This window comes from Ochotona princeps, chromosome X (assembly GCF_030435755.1).
Source record: "Ochotona princeps isolate mOchPri1 chromosome X, mOchPri1.hap1, whole genome shotgun sequence".
Lineage (NCBI taxonomy): Eukaryota > Metazoa > Chordata > Mammalia > Lagomorpha > Ochotonidae > Ochotona > Ochotona princeps.
In genome coordinates, this window is record NC_080865.1 from 29336512 (window position 1) to 29358528 (window position 22017).

Sequence of the window (22017 nt, forward strand, 5' to 3'; positions counted from 1 at the left end):
CAATATCCTAAAATATCATTAATCAAAAAGCTTTTCACAAAAGCTTTAATAAGAAAGTTTACATTACCTAAGAAAAAAGTAGAAACAGAATTTGGTTTCCTCCTCAATGTTTTATTTGTTCTTCGCACTAAAGGGAAATGAAAGCTATATGTCCCTAGTGGAGAATAAAACTGTTCTAAAGTTCTCTTCTTCAGGCCTGTTCACTTCCGAATCAGGGGCATGCACAAATGTGCAAGTAGTGAAACAAAATGGAATTAAGATACAGAAAAATGTTTAGCAGACAACCACAGGGGTTCACAGACTTGGATAACAATTGTAAAGGTTATGTCTCCTACTTTCCCTGTTGTATGATCAGGAGCTTTTCCTGCTGCTGAGGATGGACAATATAGTCCTCTTCTATTTATATACTCAAGCCCTCTGCCTAGCAATCCTTCCACTAGATTTCCACATGCTGACTTGAACAGGGCAATCAGCTACTTCAGACTCAAGTTGTGAGGCACCTTTTCATTTCAATCAACTCCAAATACAAAGGCAAGAACTTCAGCAAATATTTCAAGTTATAGATCCAGCATATTCCCCATTTAATACCTTAGAATTGCTAAATGCTGTGGGGCTGGTATCACAGAGTACTAGGCTAAGCTTTTACATATGGTGCTGGCATCCCATTTGGACACTGGTTCAAGTCAGGGCTACTCCTTTCTAATGCAGCTCCCTGTTTATTGCCTGGGAAAGCAGAGGAGGATGGCTCAAGTCCTTGGGCACCTGCACCCACATGGAAGATCTGGAGGAAGCACCTGACTTCAGATTGGCTCAGCTACAGCTATTTTGACTATTTGGGGAGTGAACCAGTGGATGAAAGACCTCACTCTCTGTCTCTCCTCTTTGTAACCCTGCCTTTCAAATAAAAATAAATCCTTAAAAAAGAGAAAGAAATGCTGTGTAATAATTATCTCTAAAATCTCCCACTACTTTCCACAAAGAAGCAAGATCTCCCAGGTATCTGTGCACACATCTTCATCACTGAGAGTTACAAGTTTAACAGAGTGAATTTACATAGATACACTCTACTTAGGACTTCTGCAAAACTATGGATTGAAATGATATGGACCACTTAGCTGTGACTAACATACTACAGTGAACAACCCAGCAGGTAGCATTTGAACAAAAGTTGTCTAGGGATTTATTTTTGTTGCTTTGGTTTTCTAAAGAAACAAACATGGTTTATTTCATCTATTCCATTTTTTAAGCCCTACAACTTTGAACAGATCTAACCAAATAGCGAAAATGCATTAAAATGAAAGTCCTTAGGGGAACATAGGCCTAAAGCCGTGGATGATGAGTGTCCAGCACCACTTCTGCTGCCACTGTGCGATGGCTCTCTTAGAGTGCCAGAAACCAGCATCGCCGCTACCAGAGCCGGCAGGAGTCCATGCCTCTGTTCATCGTGGAATTGGGTGGACAGTTAAAAGCTTTCTGGAATTCTTCAAAGTTACTAATTGCACCATTAACCCTGAAAAAAAAAAAAGATAGAGCAGAGCGCATGTCATTGAATTCTTCTACATCAACAGGCTCTGGATAAAACTGTAGCAGTATATTTCTAGAAGGGTCATTTTGGGTCATTCAAGCTGCTTACCAAAGAGATTCATAAAAAACCCACATGGTAGATTTCCGAAGAAATGAACAACGCTGAGACTTGAACCAACATCTACCCAGTCCCAGGCAAATAAATGTCTACTGCATTTCAACACTCTTCAAATCCCTATAAAATGGTATCATTGCCAATATTTTGTTTAATTTCATAAACATTTATGAGAAGTATAACTGGCACAAAACACACCAATCTTAAATGTAGACATCACTTTTTGTCATGTGTCTGTAGAGCCATGTTACTCCAGCTAGACAGAGACATGGATGTTTCCAGAAAGGTTTCTTCTGTGCACTACCAATAGCACCTCCAGATCACCAGTACTCTGGCCTCTATCTGGAAACTGTGATGTGCACTCTTTCATCTTTGACTTTCTTCATAAAATGTCACCTATGTTGTTGCATTTCTATTTGCTATTTTCAAGTTAATATATAAGCTCCATTTGGTATCAATAAAAACGCAATGGCAGGTAGAAAAAATAATAATTGCAAAAAAATTAAAGAAATAAAAAAGCAGGGTCCAGTGTGGTGGCCTACTGGCTCAAGTCCTCGCCTTGAACGCGCCAGGATCCCATATGGGCACCGGTTCTAATCCCGGCAGCTCCACTTTCCATCCAGCTTCCTGCCTGTAGCCTGGGAAAGCAGTCGAGGACGGCCCAAAGCCTTGGAACCCTGCACCTGCATGGAAGAACTGGAGGAAGTTCCTGGCTCCTGGCTTCAGATCAATGCAGTACCGGCCGTTGTGGTCACTTGGGGAGTGAAACAATGGATGGAAAATCTTTCTCTCTGTCTCTCTTCCTCTGTGACTTTGCAATAAAAATAAATAAATCTTTTTTAAAAACCAGAATTCCTTCAATCTGCAAAAACATTTTCTCCAAATTCCTATTGGCTTTGGAGACTCATGTTTAACTGGGAATTGGCTAGCACAAATAGCTAATGAATGCTATCTACGTGCCACAAATGAGTAATCCTTCACTGGAATTAGGTCCAACAATCTGGTGTTCCTCCCTAATGACTTTGTTACCTATGGGCATAGAATAAATGTAACAATCTTGCCACCCAAAAGAATCTTCCTAACCTCTTGTGTTTTAACTGAGATGTACAACTAGGGATGCATATTTCATATTGAGATTCACCCTAGGCAAGTGGTAAAGATAGGATATAGCTGATAATTAGTAAATATATTCTGTCAATTTTCCGCTAAACTTCAACATTATAGGCAACTAGTTAGTAAGAGGAAATTTGACACTAAAAACTTATCTGTTGAGCAATTAATCCATTCTGTGGCTTCATCCATACCAATTGTCAGTGGCAGCACATTTTAGTCCATTAGAGACTGTCAGATTTCATGACAGTTGAGCCCAGTGGGGGAGAATTTCCAACACAGTGATTAGATTTTTGTACTGGTGGGTAATTTATAGTCAATTTCAGAAGCACTTCTAAGGCAAGGTTTTGGAATAAGATTTTTAAATGCTCACATACGAAAAATCATAGATGCCTTTCCTGAAATGTGCTAATGGTTTGTTCAAATATTAAGGATATGCAGGTAATATAATATGTTTTGGGAAAAGAAAGACTACAAATTGTTATGGTTTCTTCAACTTAGCAATATACTTAAATGTCCTCAACTATAGACAGTTTCTCTCAAACTGCAGACCTAGCACAGACTAATATTAACTTTAGCTTTATTTTTACTTAATGTTTTATGTGTTGTGATAATGAAATGAGACTAATTAATAACTTTCTCCACTTATATAAGCAACTATCTCATTCTAAAAGCTAAACTATAGTGACTGATTCTAAAAATGAGTTAGAAGTGCTAAATAAAACCATATAGCTTCCTTTGTTTTTGAAGCAATTCCAGAAAGTAGGCATCTATTCATGTTGGTTGATTACACAAGAAAGAAATGCACTAAACAACATACTCTTTAACACAAAACAAGCCACAATAAAAACTGGTTTATGTTCTAGGCAAAAATAGAAGTGGTTGAATAAAGTGAATACATAGTTTACTGAATACCTGCAGTGGCTCTGGCACTCATAAATTGCTCTCTCAAAAACTGGAAATTAGTAAGTGGTATCCATTATTAAAAGTGTGATTTGGATTCCAAATGAGCTTTACTGTCCAGTATAGTCTCCTGGATTTCTTGATATCGCACTATACTAGAGGTATATACAAGTACCCATTAGCAGAGGTTGAGTTGGGAGGACACTTACTAAATAAGCTTACTACTACTATTAAAGAAAAAAAAAGATGCATTATTTCTGATTAGCCAGATTTTTTTTCCTGATACTGGAGATAGAGTCACAATACAGGATTTCGTTCAGATCACATACCTAGTAGTATACAGGAATGGCGAATCTGGGAGGAAGAGAGGACATGACATATAAGGTGAAAAATAAATGTCACCAATTTACCTAAACTGAGGTGGGCTGTGAGCACCAATTTGGATTTGTTCCCTGGCAGCCTCTGGCCTGTAGGAATTGCACCTCACCTAGAAGAAGAAAAGCATTTCAATAAATATGCTCCCATTCCAATAACATACTTTCAACTGTCTTAACTGCTCCAAATTACCCAGAAGAATAATTTCAGAATCAATGGATAACAAATAGTTTTAGTAGATCAGATAAAACCTTCATTAGAAGCAACATCTATTGTTCTAATTCCTGGAGTAGAATGTTTTATCAATATGAATAATTTTACAATTTTAGTAAATTAGGAATGTTTCCAGATAAGTGCTTTAAATCAACAGAATTGCATATGTGCCCGGGCATGAATCGACCAATGTATTCATCCAATTAATTTAATGCTTGAAATAGCCCTTATCAAATTTAGTCAGACTCATTCAAGTCAATGAAATGAATCAGCCACCCATAATTGGGTATGGTCATGAAAAGTTAGCATTTTGCCTGCTGGATGCACTGCTTGCTGTGCCCTAATCCAGCCTGGGAGGTTCACATCTCCAGCTTCTCTGAAGTTCAGCACAGTCATGTAACTTGCTTCGGCCACTGAAATGTGAGCAGAAGTGATACATGTCACTTTCTGGCAGAAGCATTAAAAACCGGAAAGAAGTTTTCAGAGCCTTAAGAACAATTTAAGGTACTACCTTCAGGGTGGGGGCACATGTTCTCATATTTCTTTCCTGCATCTATGGCGAACATGGAAGTATGTGTCAAGTGAAGACCTCCAAAACTGAAGTTCCACCACACAGCATGAACAGATAAACTTTCCATGTGTTACTTCTACAGCCTAATCTGCTTAATCTTGAAGTCTGAGCAGAACTAGGACATATGAATATAACGGCAAATTCTAGGTGGAGAAGAAAGCAGGGGCAGACATGTTTGTTTACAAGGGAGCAAAGCTAAGACATTCAATTTGGCTGGAATGCTTGGTGTGCTTGGGCAGCAGCGAGCAATCAGAAGGGAGAGGTGGACACCTGCTTTATGAAGTATTCAACAACAGGCCAAGTGCCTAAACTAGACATTGTTCTTGAGCAGGAAGATAAAATCCATATTTTAAAATGACTTGTCTGGCAAAGTTATATAGTTTAAAGAGGAAATTACAGATGAGATAGAAGATTATTTATAAGCCCCTAAGAAGGTGCTCAGTGAATGTCCACTAAATAAGTATAAATGGAAATAAAAAGTAACAGAATGTTTATCAACCCGATCAATTAAAGGCTCCAACATACCCTCAGCAACAATTAACTTTGTTGTGTAACTGATAGTTATAGTATTGAGTAACCAATATGTTAAAAACAATTGCAATATTTTGAATATGCTATGGATATATTATATCTGTGAATACACTAAAAGCTATGTATACTTCAAAGAATGACTTTGGCTCTATGAATCACAATAAATATATTATATGAAAAAAAGTAAAAAAAAAGTAACAGAATGAAGAGGAGAAAAGTTGCAGAGAAAGTTGACAGATAGAGGCAACAATAGGGACACAGGAAGCATCTACTGCTTTAGATGAAGGTAAACCATCAGTCATCATGGTTCTTAATTTGACTTTGAAGATGTTTTTGTAATGTGATTCCTTCATTTCTTCGGGAGCTAGCTAATGTAAAGTTGCTTCTTGCATTCAATCTTACCTCATTTCTTCTTAAATTATATTGTCTTTGTTGCATATATCGATTAAGAGATTTCTGAAAATACATTATGGTTATTACTGTTTTTCTAGTAACATCCCAGATGAGAAAATAAATTTACTTCCTAGATGCAGTCTTAATCTTTCATATGGAAGACTAAAAATCTCCTTAGTATGTCAGTCAGAAAAGCTCCAAGATAAATTTCTCATGAATGACATAAAATGCCTTTCCACTTTTTTCCTTAGATGTCTATAGCTTAAAATTAAATCAGATATGGTTTGGCATTATATTTGGAAACATATTAAAATTATAACATCACTATCAATTAGCTTACTTTATCTAAAAGAAATAGTGTGTACTAGGATGTAAGCAGGAACTGATGGATTCTTGTACTCTGTACTCTATAGCAGGGTCAGCAAACTTTTCTGGAAACATCATTGTAAGAAATAAAGGCTTTGAAGACTGGTAAATTCCCCCCTTTGAACTATTTCATTTTGTTACTGTAGCATGAAAGCAACTACAAACACTGGAATAAATGAAAGAACATTGCTGGTTTAAAAGAAGACACTATTTATAAAAACAGGCAGCAGACCAGGTTTGCCAACCCTGACTCTAGATCTTACTATTATTATAGTTTGCTTATCTTAAATAGCTGACCCAGTATGGACCAAAAAGGAGGCCTTCTTGCCGAATTGTGTTAGTCTTCTCTATTTTGAGCAACTGAACTAAAATTATCAAGTGTATTTAATATACCAGACCATCTTTGCTGGGTGCTATGGAGATACAGTCAAGGTAACAATCCAAATGATCAGCCATAGAGATAAAACTAAAAATCTCGTACATTTTGAGAGCAATTAAGTACTCAGCTGCAGAGTAATGAAAGTAAGTGTAGGGCCCGGCGGCATGGCCTAGCGGCTAAAAGTCCTTGCCTTGAAAGCCCCGGGATCCCATATGGGCGCCAGTTCTAATCCCGGCAGCTCCACTTCCCATCCAGCTCCCTGCTTGTGGCCTGGGAAAGCAGTCGAGGACGGCCCAATGCATTGGGACCCTGCACCCGCGTGGGAGACCCGGAAGAGGTTCCTGGTTCCCGGCATCGGATCGGCGTGCACTGGCCCGTTGCGGCTCACTTGGGGAGTGAATCATCGGACGGAAGATCTTCCTCTCTGTCTCTCCTCCTCTCTGTATATCTGGCTGTAATAAAATGAATAAATCTTTTTTTAAAAAAAAGAAAGTAAGTGTAAAAGGATTTGGATATAAAAGAAAATAATGAGGACTAGAGTCCTTGGGGAAGAGTTTACCAAAGATGCAGAGGAGGTGAAATTCGACATGGATCTAAGGATGAAGCTGGAATTGAATTACTTGCTGGGGAAGAGCAGGGAGGCAATCACGGTATTGAAGGAAAATCTGAAGTAAAGCCACATAAACTGTACTGGGCTTGGCACTATGGCATAGCTTCTTGCCTAAGGCAGTTTTTCTCAACTAATAGAGCTGTGAGAAATAAAAACAGGTTGGCTGGAGGTGGATAGGACTAAATATTTTGGTAAGCAGACGGAGATGGCCAGCCTCAATGGGGTAGGCATTGGGGAGACACTGGAATTATTTTATCAGACCAGTAATAAAATAGAAGTGTTATTTCTACAGCATGTAAAACAGTGGTGAGACAGGCTAAAGTCAGGAAAACATCAGGATAGTTGGGGCAATCCAGAGAAGAAGATATCAAGGTTCAGCCTATAGGTGATTAGATAGCATAATGGGGATGCTGTGGAAAGCATATTTGCATTCCCCCACCCCGCTTCCCAAATTCATGTTAAAATCAAAATCGCATCATCTTTGGAGTTGAGTCCTTTGAAAGGTAACTACATTGTCATAGGGACTTGCACTCTTACAGGAAGAAGACAGAGAGCTACCTAGCTTTCTGCCACCTGAGAACCCAGTGAAAAAAACTCAGCAATTTGCAATCTGGATGAGAATCTGATACCACTGTAACTCTGTTCTTAGGCTTCCAGCCTAAAGAACTATGATAAATGCATTTATACTGTTTCCAACCCCCCCAGTAGATAGTATTGTTGTTACAGTGATCCAAAACACCTAAAACAGGGGAGAAAGGTTGGATCAGGAAAGCTTTTAAGAGGATGAAGCATCTAGGATGGGTACATAAAATATTTCCTAAAAAATCTCAACTTTCAAACCAGGAATACCCAGAGAATTCGGCTGTATTGACAGAAATGCAAAAACTGAAAAGGAAAGTCGTTTTGTTGATGCCTACAGCTTTGTGGGAGGGCATCAGGTTAATCTATGTCCATTTCCTTAGAATTATCCTACCAGCTTTATGAAATAGAAGACCTCATAGAGGTGAGAATCTTTTGACCTGAATGTTCAGTAGAAGAGTTGGATACATATGAGCTTATAGCAGAATGAATGCACAACTTTAGGAACAAAATATGGCAATGATGAAAACTTTTCTCCATCTTTGGGCATACACACAGACACACAGACACACAGACACACACACAGCCACTGTGAGGCCCCATACACTAGAACTAGAACTTTCACTGGCCCATTCTTTAAAATGTTGCCTGTATGTTTGTGATGCCAATCAGTGCAGTAATCAGTAATTAATGACTGGACTTTGCCTCATTAGCCATCTAGACTCAGAATTGTGCCTTATTTGGTGCACATCTTCCTTTCAGTCTCTGCTCTAAGAATGCACTGATTTCACAGAAGTGTGGCTCCACTCTGCTTGCTTTGTTGTTATTTTAACTCTAGAAGCCATGGCAACTTCACAGGCCAGCTGGGAACATACACATAGAGGGTGGTGGGATAGTCAGCAAAGGAGAAAGAAAAAGAAAAGTTCAAAGGCATGAAAATCAAATAACGAGTTACTAAAAATGATTATAAATAACAATGCATTCATTAAGAAGTCAAGATAAAGGCAGCTTCCACATGCAGTACTGGTATACTATATGGATGCTGGTTCATGTCCTGACTGCTCCACTTCTCATCCAGCTCCCTTCTTATGGCTTGGGAAAGCAGTGGAGGATGGCCCAAGGCTTAGGGTTCCTGCACCCACACCAGAGACCTGGAAAAAGTTCCTTGTTCCTGGCTTTGAACCTGCCCATCTCTGGCTGTTGTGGCTATTTGGGGAGTGAATCAGCAGATGGAAATCCTCTCTGTGTGTCTCTCCTTGTCTCTGTAACTCTGCCTTTCAAATAAAAATAAGATAAATCTTTTTAAAACATCAACATAAAATGAAGAACTGGTAGTTGAATTGTTGGCAAGTGAATTATGAACCCATTTAACAAAAAAACTGTCAAAAATTAATTCAATAAGTTAGTTATCTCCAATAGAACATAAAAAAGAAAAATTTTTATCCTGAAAATAAACAGCAAACTAAACTGTTAGCTAAAATAAAAGGCATGCCAGTAAGCTTTGGTTCTAGACCTTTGATTAAAGGAACAGGCGAGCAATAGATTTCCTCCCTGATAGTCCTCCCTCTCCCTCTGCATACTTACATGGGCATAGCTCAGGAAGAAAAGTTGGTTGTTGGTGAATGTGATACCAGGGAGGAGAGGCTCCTCAACTCCCTGCCTTTTGTCGTTTATCCATTTCCTGTAAGCCTAGTGAGAGAAGTAGAATAGATAAGTCCCCACCATGATGCTTTCTTCTCTCCCCTCATCTAGTGCACAGCTATGAAACAGATCACCGTGTCATGTGGGAAATGCATTATATCAACTTTGCTCTGAGGAAAACACCACCTGTGGGCAGGCATTTGGGCCAGCTCTTGAGATGCACACACCCCATAGCAGAGTGCCAGGGTTAGATTCCAGCCTGCTGCTCCTGCTGATGCTCCAGTAATTGAGCCACTGCCATCCATGTGGAAGACCCAGATAAGAGTTCCTGGCTCCCAACTCCAGCCCCAAGAAGGGACTAGTGCTGGCACTTGGGGAGCATGCTGGCAGATGGGGGAAGTCATTCATTTTCTTTCTCTCTCTCTCTCTCTCTCTCTCTCTCTCCCTCCCTCCCTCTCGCTCTCTCCCTCCCTCTTCTGTTTATACCTCCTGCCTCTGAAATAAAGAATACTAAAAGGAGAAAAAAGAAAGAAAGAAAGCAGCATCTAGAAATACACATCCTATTGCTTAACTGTGAGGCAGGTACATCTGCAAAAAAATAAAATACCTTACATTCAATGGATAACAAAGCAGATGGGATGGGGTGTTCAGATGTTAAATAACTGCTACATTTTAAACGCTGTTCTTACTACTACCAGGGGACAAGTAAATCTAACACAGTGGTAACACCCCTATGGCAATATATTTTGGTGCCAATATATTATCAAGTTTCGACTTTACCAAGTAAGAAGAAATCCTATCATATTCTATCATTATCATTTCATAAAATAAAACATATTTCAGCTGAACTATAGCAAAGATATGGCCTGAGAATAACAGTCAGGTCTTTACACTGAATGCATGTAGCTTTATATTAAAACAACTTTTCATATTATCTTTATCTTTCTCATTTAACCATGTGCCAGTGGATGATACAAACACTATCATGAACTCCTCTCCCCAGTGTATGAGAACCTTGGCATTTGAAAAGAAAATTAGGTCCAGTTTAGAGAGTGCTGTACTCAAAGAAAACTCATATGAATGTAACCCTCAGGAGATTTCTGTAGCATAATTGGATATACTTGTGAAGCTATTTCTGAAATCCATTCTTTAAATATATGATTCTTAATAAGAAATATTATTTTTAGGATGGCTTTGCACCACCCTCCTAAAAGAAAAACAGTGTACCTCTAGTCATATAATAGAGACAACATAAAGATACAACTCTATTTACAGAAATGCCATAATAGCTAACTCCTCAAGAGTATGCCTACACTGTAAGGCCATACAGCAGACACAGTATACACACCCTAAATGCTTCCCGTAGGCCTCCATTGTCAGCAATATTTTCTCCCAGGGTCCTCTTCCCTTTCACCTATCAAAAAGAAGAAAAAAGTGCTTCACGGTCAACTATCATTCACTAAGAGACATAAATAATATAGAAAGCAAAAATGCCATATTCTAAGGAGAAAATTACATTCAGTAAATTGGAGGGAGTCATATATATTACGAGATCGCAAACTAACCCAAGGAAGGTGTTTCTGAATATCACAGTTTCCATTTTATTATGCTACGCATGTCTTTCTCACCTACCTCTTTATTCTCATCAACTTAGCCATCTCCAATAAAAATGTTAACAATATTTTGAGTGGCTCTGGTTTAACAGCAAAAAAAAAAAAAACAGAAACATCAATACATACAATACTTTCTCAAATTTCCTGACATTATTTGAGTATTCTCATTTTGCCTGTGCTTCCAAAAAATGTAGCATCCACACAGGAATAAGATTTTTGGACTAATCATCATCATTCTACCTTCAGCAATTTCCATGAAAAATTAAAACGAGAAGAGTTCTCCAGGGAAACAAAAATCAAATCAAAGAAATGCAGACTGCAAGGTCAAGGTTTGCAATATGTATGACAACCAGCCAAGCATAGCGAAGAAAGTCTTCCCAACACTTGAAAACTCTTTCTTACGATCTTAAATGAGTTAGGGCAAAAATATTCTAAATCAATACAGTCCACAAGCCAAATCCAAGCTGCTGCTTGATTCTGTATAAACTGCAAGGTAGGATTCTATTTTACGTTTTTAAATGACCAGGGCAAAAATCCAAAGCATAATACTTTGTGGCATGTGAAAATTGCATAAAACTTAAATTTTAGCACTGATAAATCATGTTTTATTGGCACACTGCCAGGCTCATCCTATGCATATTGTCTGTGGCTACTGTCCTGCTGCTCAGGCAGAGTTGAAAGTTGCAACAGAGAACATATACCTCACAAAGCCTGAATCATTTACTCTTTGCCCCTTTACAGTAAAGTAAGCTGACCCCTGTGTAGTGGGCAGAATAACAGCTTCCCAAAGATATCTATTATCCATGAAATTTGCGCCTATCTTTACAGTGTCAAGGGGAACTTTACCCCAGATTTTATCGACATAGTCCCAATGTGATTACAAGGACCCTTTAAAAGAGAAAAAGGCAAACAGGAGAACAATGCAATGAGAGGAGACTCCATCAGCTACTGCTGATGTTGCAGAAGGGACCACCAGCCAAGGAATCCAGGCAGCCTCTAAAAGCTGGAAAAGTCATGGAAGTACAAGTCCTCCTACCAGAGCCTGCTGAAAGGTACACAGCTCTGCTGATGCTTTGCTTAGGAGCCACTCAACCTCTGTCAAACTTCTCACACACAGAATGCATGGTAACAAAGAAGTGTATCTTCTAGCCACTACGTTTGTGGTAATTTGCTATAACAACAGGAAACTTAATACAGTGTTTTGTGAATTTTCAAACCGTAGATTCTGTGGATTCTTTACCTTGAAACACTCCAAAACACCCAGTTATCCACTGATACCAATGGAAAAAAGCACACAAATGTCTGGAAAACATTTTTCATCTAATCACGGAGGTCCCTTCAGTTGCCATTCCTATTTTACATGTATTCTCTTACTACAGTCCTATGAGCTAAGTGGAATTAGCACCATCTTTCTTGAGCAAAGAAAGATCTAAAGCTCAGAATGTAAGATGTCACTGGCACCCTGCTAGAACCCTTTTTCTATCTATAACTATGGATCCATTGCTGCAGATTCTCCCAGCTCAACATACAGGAGTCCCCTCAGGCAGACGCTAATGGGAGGTCACACCCTACCTTCCTTCTAGGTCCTCCTGAAACCACAAGTTTCCCTCACTCTTACAGAATGCTTCTAAAACTACTTCCTCAGTAAGGGACTGGTGTTGGTAATCCCTTTGGGGGCTCTGCATCTAGCAAACCTAACACAAATCCTGCGCTTCTTGCACCAGGATTCCCACCTCAGCAGTCTTCCGGTGCCAGAGCCTTGGCTCTCTAGTGAGTTACCCTCTCAAGTGGCAGCCCTCCGGATGCTTACACTTCGATCTGCTCCTGCTGGAACTGATTCTCCTTCCTCTTACACAAAGCTTTCTATCTAAATGAGACACTCTGAACCTCCTTGGTTCCTCATACTGTGAATGGTCTCAGTGGAGTGAGGGGGTCTAGGCTGGATCTCTGGGGACGTGACTAGCACTAACAGTCCACTTGTGGGACGTCATGGCTAAGTTCCCCTCTCTTGACAGCAAGATTCAGGCTAGCATAGTACCTCCTGAGTGAGGAGATAGGGTCATCACAGATTTGCCTGCCTATGTCCAGTGCCTTCTAAAGCATCCCTTCTGTTTGTTCTGCTCAGCCCTGCGACACTGAAGCCTCTCCAAGTCTGAGAACTATCGTGCTGGGGAGTAGAGAAGGAAACTTCCCAGCCAACTCTGTCCATTAAATTTCCTCTGTCACCATATTGCTGAAGGTCCATTTCTCCATTAATAAAACAGAGATAGTAGAATGGAATCACTTCTAGATTCAGTAATCAAATGCTACGATTCAATATTCAAAACCCTATAAAATTCAAACCAACAAATCGTTGAGTAAAATTAAGAGGATTACAAAAACCCCTAGAACATTTTTTCAGTGTCTTTGTGAGAACAATACCATGTTACTGAACTTCTTGTCAGAGACCATTGCTAAAACAGATCCATACTTGTTTTCATAAACCTATATCCTTCAGGTTGTTAGAAAATCATGGATGCTTCTTCCATACTAGCCATGAGAAGTGAATAATGTATTTATTTAAGGTTTAATTATATTCTATGTGCCCCATTATGCAGCCACCTCAGACATGTGCAAATGCCAACCTGAGCCCTGATTTTGATGAGTTTGGACAAACTTAAAAAGTAAATATATGTGTACACGAGGAAAATTTCTACTCTTTGTAATTAAGTTACTGGCTTACAGGCACATGAAGAAAGAGAAATACATAAACAATGAGACCCTACAAACATGTACAGCCCCGCAGTCTATGGTTCAGTTTTTACTGAGGTGAGGGTCCTTGTGAGTATGTCACAAAGGATCTAGAATATTAGGAGCTTTTTATCAAGCCTTTCTGTGTATGACAGGCATCAGGCCAGTGCTTCACTTTACTTCAGTGCATTCTTACTCAAACTAACAGGTTCAGAAATATTGACATATTTCACTGAAGAAGATGCTGAAACCTAGGAACCTTAAGTATCATTTCCTAGTTCCAACAAGGTGAACCCACCGACACTAGAACCCTTCTACTAGACTTTATGTGAAGCAACATATGAGAGTACTTCAACAAGTTTATAGAGGGGTGAGCATTTGGCCTAGCAGTTAAGAAACCTATACACCGTATCAGAATGTCTGGGTTTAAGTCCCAGCTTAGCCTGCCATCACCAGCTTTCCACCAGAGCATATTCTGAGAGGCAGAAGTGAAGGCTCAAGCAATTGGTTTCCTGCCCTCCATAGGGCAGGCCAGGATTGTGTCCGCAGCTTCTGGCTTCAGCCCCAGCCAGCTCCAGCAATCACAAGCGTAGAAGGAGTAAAGCAGTGTCTGGGTGAGTCCACACTCCCACGTACGTTCTCACTTGCTCATATGGCCTCTCTCTCAAATAAATAAAATCATTTAAAAGCTTGTGAGAAAATGACGTTAAAAGATAACCTGATCATGGTGCAAAGATGTTTAAAATCCGTACTATTTTTCATAATTGGCATTTTTCAGTGTAACAATCCATAAACTCAATACTGATTCACAGAAAAGGGAATTCACAAAAGGTCCATGTTGGGTTTGCTCATGTCACCACTGGAGATATTTTAAAATACATGGGTAGAAAATTGTTTTTGCAGAGCACCTTTCGGGAGTTAGAGACAGCATTCAAGGACAGGGACTCATGCTACTCCACTTGGATGAGCTATGTGTAGGAACCAGAAGAACCAAGGCAGCATTTATAACCATTCCCTTTAAAAAACACCGGTTGATTTTTACCTAAAGCCTCATAAAATAGGGAAACAAACACCATGTATAACAGACCCGAGGCAAAGCAAGGAGTAGGATGTTTTCCTACCCCAGGCAAAGGATTGTTGTCCAGAATTTAAATTGAATTTAAATTTTTCAATGAAAAAGTAATGATTCATTTTTTAGATGTACTTATTTTGAAAGAGTTACAGAAAGGGAGAGAGAAAGAGAGAGAAAATATACCTGATTCACTCCCCAGATGGCCCAAAAGTCAGGACTAGGCCAGGCCAAAGCCAGGAGCCTCTTCCAGGTCTCCCACGTGGGTAGTAGAGACCCCAGTGTTTTTGCTGCTTTCCCTAGACTCATTAGCAGGGAGCTGGATTGAAAGTGGAGCAGATGAGACCATAATGGGTCCCCCATTGAATGCTGGCATCACATGCCACAAGCAGAAGCTTTATCTCCACAATGCCAATCCCAATAATTCAGGTTTAAAGTAAGCAAAAGATCTGAGTAAATAATTCTCAAAAAATACAAATAGAGTTTGGTAGGGGGAGGGAATCACACTCTCTCTGAAATTGTACCATAAAATTCAAAAATTCAAAATAAAAATTAAAAAAATACAAATAGTCAATCATTATGTATAAAAACTTGTTGGGCCCGGTACAGTAGCCTAGTGGCTAAAAGTCATCACTTTGCATGTGCCAGGATCCCAGATGGGTGCTGGTTCTAATTCTGGCAGCCCTGCTTCCCATCCAGCTCCCTGCTTGTGGCCTGGGAAAGCAGTAGAAGATACCCAAAGCTAGTGGGCCCGTGCATGCATGTGGAAGAAGCTTCTGGTTCCTGGTTTCAGATCAGGCCAACCCCCACACTTGTGGCCATCTGTGGACTGAACCAGATCATAGAATATATCTCTCTCTGTAAGTCTGACTTTCAAATAATTTTTAAAAAGAAATAACAAATGCTGGTGAGAAAACAGAGAAAAGGGAACTATATAGGAACTGGGAGGAATGTAAATTAGTACAGCCATCTTAGAGAACAATACAGAGGTTTCTCAAAAAATCAATCAATCAATCTACCATATGACCCAGCATCTGTGTATTTTTGAAGGAAATAATATCAGCCTGTGAAAGAGAGATCTTCGCCTCCATGCTCACTAAAGCACTATTCTCAATAGCCAAGATACGAAATATATCTAGATGTGTATCAAGAATTGAACAGATAATGTGGTATATGTACACAATGGAATATTCATCCATAAAACAGAATTAAATCAGTTTATAGCAAAATTAATGAAACCGGAGGATATTATGTTGAGAGAAGTCAGTCATACGGAGAAAGAAAAATATAGCATTTTCTTTGCTTTATCTGGAACATAAAATTAAGTCAATCTTAATGTAAAATAGTGAATACTAGAAACTGGGAGAGACGGGAAAGTGGGAAATAGAGAAAGGCTGCATAATGGGTAAAAAATGCTTGGATACAAGGAATAATTCCTAATGTTCCACAGCACAATATGGTGACTACAGCTCACAAGAACATTCCATATGTTTAATGAACAGCTAGCAAAGGGCTAAAAATCTCCAAAGATAAAGATATGGCAAAGAAATGGAAATATTAATTACTTTGTTTTAATCAGTACATGCTGTATGCATGGGCTAAACTATCACATTGTATTTTACCAATATGTATAACTACAGTATGTTGATACAATAGAGATAAATTACAATTTGCATTTCTAGCAAGTTCCCTGGGAAGGCAGATACTGTTGATTTCAGGGGGACACTTTGGAAACCAATGGTTTAAAGCAAGCTAATGCTCAAACGAAGAAAAATAGCCCAAATGAAGAAAAATGACCCAAAAGATATTCCTTTACCCGGTTGTACTCACATTCAAACCAGCTTTCTTCCAATAATAGTTGCTATATTGGTTAATCATGCACTTTGTTTTTTCTTTGAACTTTTCTTCTGAGTCCACAGACCACCAAGGATCTAGGTTTCCATTTTTATCATACTTTCTCCCTAGCAAGACAAGAAAGTTAAAAGATATTTGTGTTATTTGAAAACTAAAGTCTTCATCTTTCCTTCCCTTCACCTTGACAAGCCTTCAAAAAGCAGTCACAACAGCGAGAAACCTCTTCCTAAATCCAGCTCCTGTATTCTCTGCATTGTCACAGGTTAATTGCACAAAGGGAAGAAAGGAGAAAGGTTGAAGCAGTTCTTTCCTTCTAAGGAACAAAACATTTTTGAAATGAAATTCATCCATTTATGGCATGCACTAATCCTATCTAACCTTGGGTTTTCTCCTGATCTGACCCCAAGTGTTCTCTCGTTTGTGAAATAAAATGGCTTTCATTCAGAAAGTCCTTGGAGGGAGTGACAGCAACACTATCAGTGAAATTCCAAATGATCCAAAGGAATAGCCCTGGTGAGTCATCCACACAGTGCGACCACAGACCCTGACTCAGCCCGATAGGAATCTGTTTCTTCCAAGTTGCCAGGAACTGAGGAATACATAAAACTTCTGTTATGAATCATTCCACAGCCCTCGATGTGGATGAAGACCCATCTGTCCTGCTTAGTCAAGGAAGATGGCTCAGAAAGAGAACTTAAAACAAGAATGGAAATCTCCAAAACGTAAAGGAAAAACATTTAGTAATACACACCTCCTTGCCACAAAGATTCTCTATACCCTTCACAACAGAATTTGCATTTATCTAGTTTCTGTGTTCAAATTTCTTACTCGAGTCAAAAAGCAATTTATATTTAATTATGCAGAACTCATTATTGAGCTGATAAGAAAAATCTTCTAAGAGCCAGTTTGTGTCCCAGTTGCTCCACTTCCCATCCAGCTCCCTGCTTGTGGCAGTAGAGCATGGCTCAAGGGCTTGGGACCCTGCACCCGTGTGGGAGACCTGGAAGAGGCTCCTGGCTCCAAATCAGCTCAGCTCCAGCCATTGTGGCCATTTGGGAAGTGAGCCAATTATTGGAAGATGTGTGTGTGTGTGTGTGTGTGTGTGTGTGTGTAAATCTGCCTTTCCAATAAAAAGAAATAAATCTCAAAGAAAAAAAGGAAAGAAAATCTCCTAAGCAAAGGCAATAACTGAAACCCCTAAAGGCTTAGCAAAGCTGCCTGCTACTGTCACCACCCTTTGGGAAAATATGGAATCACTCTTTTCTACCAGGAACAATCGTTACTTGGTCACTGGGCACCTACTTACAGGTGCAATGTAGTCTTCTAGATACTGGTTACAGGGTGAAATTGCCATCATTAGATTCCATCCTTTAACAGGAAATCCAAAAGTTTTCCAAATTGTATTGGGAGAGAATTGAACTTAAATTTCCCAGGAAGAAAATCCCAGAGTCATAAGGCCACCACCACCAGCTTGTGTTATTTTGCTAAGACTCTCCCCTCTGATGCACCAAATAGCCAAAGGTATAAAGTCAAGCTCTACTACAAGGCAGCTACATTTCAACAGGGAAGGGGAAGCCAAAGACACAAAATACACAGGTGTTTAAAGAAGGGCTGATGGGAGCTCAGGAAGAATCATCCAGAGAGAGGCTCTCTGGGCCTTGAGTAAGCATCCCAGAAAAGATGTGGGAGGCACTGCAGGTAGGCAGGCAAGCAAAAGGTTACCTTTTACACCGTGTTGCCTTCGGCCCTCTGGGTTCCTGAATCTGCCTGTCAATCACTGTGTGTTTGTAAATAACAGTAATTTTCTGCTAATTGTGAAGTTTCTGAGATTTCTTGTGGCTTTCCAATAGTGTTCCAAAGTTAAGGGAGAAAACAGTGCTGATTAAAAAGGATGAGTACATAGAATTTTTAACTAAACGTTTAATTCATTTGTTCCCGATGATATGCCCTCTCAAAGGTAATAATTTCTTTATGCCATGATCTCCTCTTTCCTTTTCCTTAAATGTTATCAAGATGTACCATGTATTCTTCATTATGCATTATTAAGAAAGCATAGCCTTTAAAAACATTTTGAATATATGCCAGTATAAAGGAAAATGGAGGTTAAGTATTGCATAATTGGTAAGATTGTGTAAAGGAGCCATTCACCCAGGTGCCAGCAGCCTGACTTGGCAGTTCAGTGCATCCAATCATCATGGGGGCAGAGTTCACATATCCTGGGAGAACATCTCAAGATGATGAGTGAAACAATGACAAAGGGGGAGCTGTAGACTAATTCCTGCAACTGCTGTGGCAGCCACAGCAGTCCCCATCTACACGCATAGAAAATTGCAACACAATGACAGGACGTTTTTCATTCTACTCCATTCAATTGTTCATTGATTGCAAACTATCACAGGAAGACACTGGGGAAAGTTTTCAATCAGCAATCATATTGCCTTGTATAATCTTCACTCTATGATGATGTCGCTATAAACAGATAATAACAATTAACGGCTATATAATCAGCATTATTATAAAAGCAGCAAACAAAATGAGCTAATACTTACCATTATTATCAAATCCATGCGTAAATTCATGTCCAACAATTACTCCTATAGCACCATAACTCAGAGATCTGTGGTGTAAGCACATAATTGGGAGAAAATTACAAGCATGAATATCAATGCAAAATCTATTTTTTTAGTGAAAAGGCAAGTTAATTTGTTTTCTAGTGGCCATAGTAGTAACAATCTCATATCTAGACTCATAAAAGTAGAAAAACTACTCTAAACATACCCTTCTAACTGATATGGACAAAGAAAATATAAATTCTAACATTCTAACAGTGTCATTATTACCACGTCCTACCCTGTGTAACTGGAGTTGTGAAAGAAATGATTTCTGAGGTCCCTTCCAATGCTCAGATTAGTATGATTCTGTATCTGTTCTAGCTATATTTTATGTTATGAACACCTAAAGTATGGCTTGAAAGGAACCTGTCTGTAAATCTGTCATTTATTTTTTATCTGAAAACTTGGTGAAAAGTCGCTCTAATCTTAGAAGTTAAGTCGTTTGCAAAATGTAGTCATAAACAAGGCATGGGGCAGAGATTAAAAAGGGACCACTCTGGTTCCAAAGGTAGTCACATTCTCCCATATCTGCACAGACAAGCTGACAACTGAATAGCAAAGGCTCTGAAGCCTTAATCAGATTTGCAAAGGTGTTATATTATTTCTCTTCACCTCTGAAGAAGCGTGTGGCAGATTATCTACTGAGGAGCCCACCAACAATTCCACCCAGCTTTGAATGCACATGCACCCTTCTCCCAGCAAAAGGCAATATATAGTCCTTGCTCTTAAACCTGTGCTGGCCTTGGGACAGGCTGTGAGTGGTTGAATGTGACTCCTGGTTCTAGTCTATAACAGACTGGATAGCTTCCATTTCCTACCTTCTTGGAAATCAGCTGTAATGCAAGTAGTTTGACTACCCAAGATGGAAGGAAAGAGGCCATGTAAAGTTAGTGAGAGATCCCAAAAGTTGAGGAACTCTGAAGGAAGCGAGGGGCCCTGCCAGACTTCATTCATGAAAGCCAACCTAATCATTGAATTCAAAGATTCTCCAGCCCTAGTGGAGCTGCTCTGACCAACTCCAAACTAAGCCAAGACAAGCATATATCAGCTCCATCCTGCCTGAGTGGCAGATTGAGGAGTCAATAAATGGTTGTTTGTTGTTTGGTGGTGTTTCATTAGGTAGCAAAAGACAATTGAAACAAAACCTATTAATATGAAGAAATCAATAGTGGGACTTGCATTTGTGTATTCTGGGATTTCCCCCCTCAACTACTAAGTTCCATAAAGGCCAAAGCCATATGCATACATTCATGGCAGAATCCTCTGTGCGTGGTACACAGGTATTAATGGATTAATTACCTTTACCATTTCATGTAAGTGACAGTTCTACTTGCAACTCATTTAACCCGTGGATAAGGCTCACAACCCTAAAGTCCTTTTTAGGAGGATTCTTGAGACCTGCAATTATTCCAAAAATACTTCCCAGTTGGTTCTGATATGCAACATCAAAGTCACTCAGCAAATGGATAAACCCACAACTGGAAGGAACGGAAATTTTTGAAGCAACATGTTATTACAGGACATAATGATCCTTAACATGCTAATTGTTTGTCTCAACTCTACCCAAGGAAGTGCTGTAAGATTTAATTTTTCCCCTTGGTGGCAATTCTTTCCTTTGTTATTTCTTTCCTGCAAGGTAATTTGCATTTGAAAAAATGCTTCCCACTGTTTTTCCATCATTGCAAACCTTCATTAAAAAAGTAAAATTATGTATTTCAATCATAGAACTATCATAGCAGTGTGGAACAAACTTGTAATTTTACATAGTGCTAATTTTTGCAGCAGTAGCTCTCATTGTACAGCCTGAAACATTGAGATTTTCCAACTCTCAGTCCTGAGAATAAACACTAAGTCCTCTACAATCCTCAGGCAAGGCTGTTGACTGGATGAATTTTAGGATGAACAATGGATGAATGCTTATAGAAACCACTCTGCAATAAATGTGCCCTCAGAGGAACTGCTCCAACAAGCTTCCTATTTGCAAAATGGTAATAGAGAGCTCAGGAAGTGACTGAATCCTTGTAAGTTTCAATTCTCAGTTACATAATCACAATCTTTTGGATGAGAGACAAAGTAATTTCATATGACTAAGTCTTAGATTGATAATGTTTCATAATATTCTCATTCTCCATCTGATCGATGGACATTCCTTAAATTAGCATGCCATTTAAAGAAAATAAACTTGTGTGACTTTTAAAATTCAATAGGCTGATCGCTTCTTGGCCTTTTGGTTAAGATCAAGTGTACAATTCAACAGGCTGGTGAGAAGCTGGAAGGCTTCCTACATTGAAGATTTAACCTTCTAAAAATAAAGGGTGATCATCATACTACATACTCATTTTCTCTTTTGTTATGACTATCAGCAGGGTTTAACCTATTCACAGGAGTCATTGTCAGCAAGTAGACAACTCTTGCTCAGTCTGGCCTAACCATGATCTCACACTGTTATCAAACACAGACTACCCTAATCTTGAATCTTAAGCTCCAAGGGATCTAAGTGTTGTAAGTTGCTTTAAAGTCACCTAGTTCCAGTCCTCACTAGTAGCTTGTGTATCCTTTATCAGAACCCACTTAAATGGTCCTGAGACTGCTGCTTGGTTATTTGCAATGAGCTCTGCAGTTCAGCTCTGTCTGAGGGAGCCCTTTCTCTCTTTGCCTAATGTGAATCTGAAATTGCTTCTCGGAGTCTCCAATCTATTGGCTGAGTGCATTCGCTAGTCGAGCAGCTTCTGCTCCTGGAAAATAGTAAATCATCCTGCCACCTCAACTTTCCCTCAAAAATATGACAGCAGTCATGAAACTCCCTCTGCAAAATTCCCAAGTTCCTCC

The 22017-nt window shown here is 39.3% G+C and overlaps 1 protein-coding gene across 1 annotated transcript in view; it reads right to left on the bottom strand.

Annotated features, from left to right (window-relative positions):
- Positions 1–1160: 1160 nt before the first annotated feature.
- PHEX (phosphate regulating endopeptidase X-linked) overlaps positions 1161–22017 on the bottom strand; it is a 208117-nt gene continuing 187260 nt past the window's right edge. Inside the window, exons 17-22 of the mRNA XM_004587814.3 lie at positions 19126–19193; positions 16553–16683; positions 10659–10724; positions 9254–9358; positions 4063–4139; positions 1161–1510 (exon numbers count right to left, since the gene is read on the bottom strand). Of these exons, the coding sequence (XP_004587871.2) occupies positions 1408–1510; positions 4063–4139; positions 9254–9358; positions 10659–10724; positions 16553–16683; positions 19126–19193 (550 nt within the window). The 3' untranslated portion in view covers positions 1161–1407. The remainder of the gene's footprint in view (positions 1511–4062; positions 4140–9253; positions 9359–10658; positions 10725–16552; positions 16684–19125; positions 19194–22017) is intronic.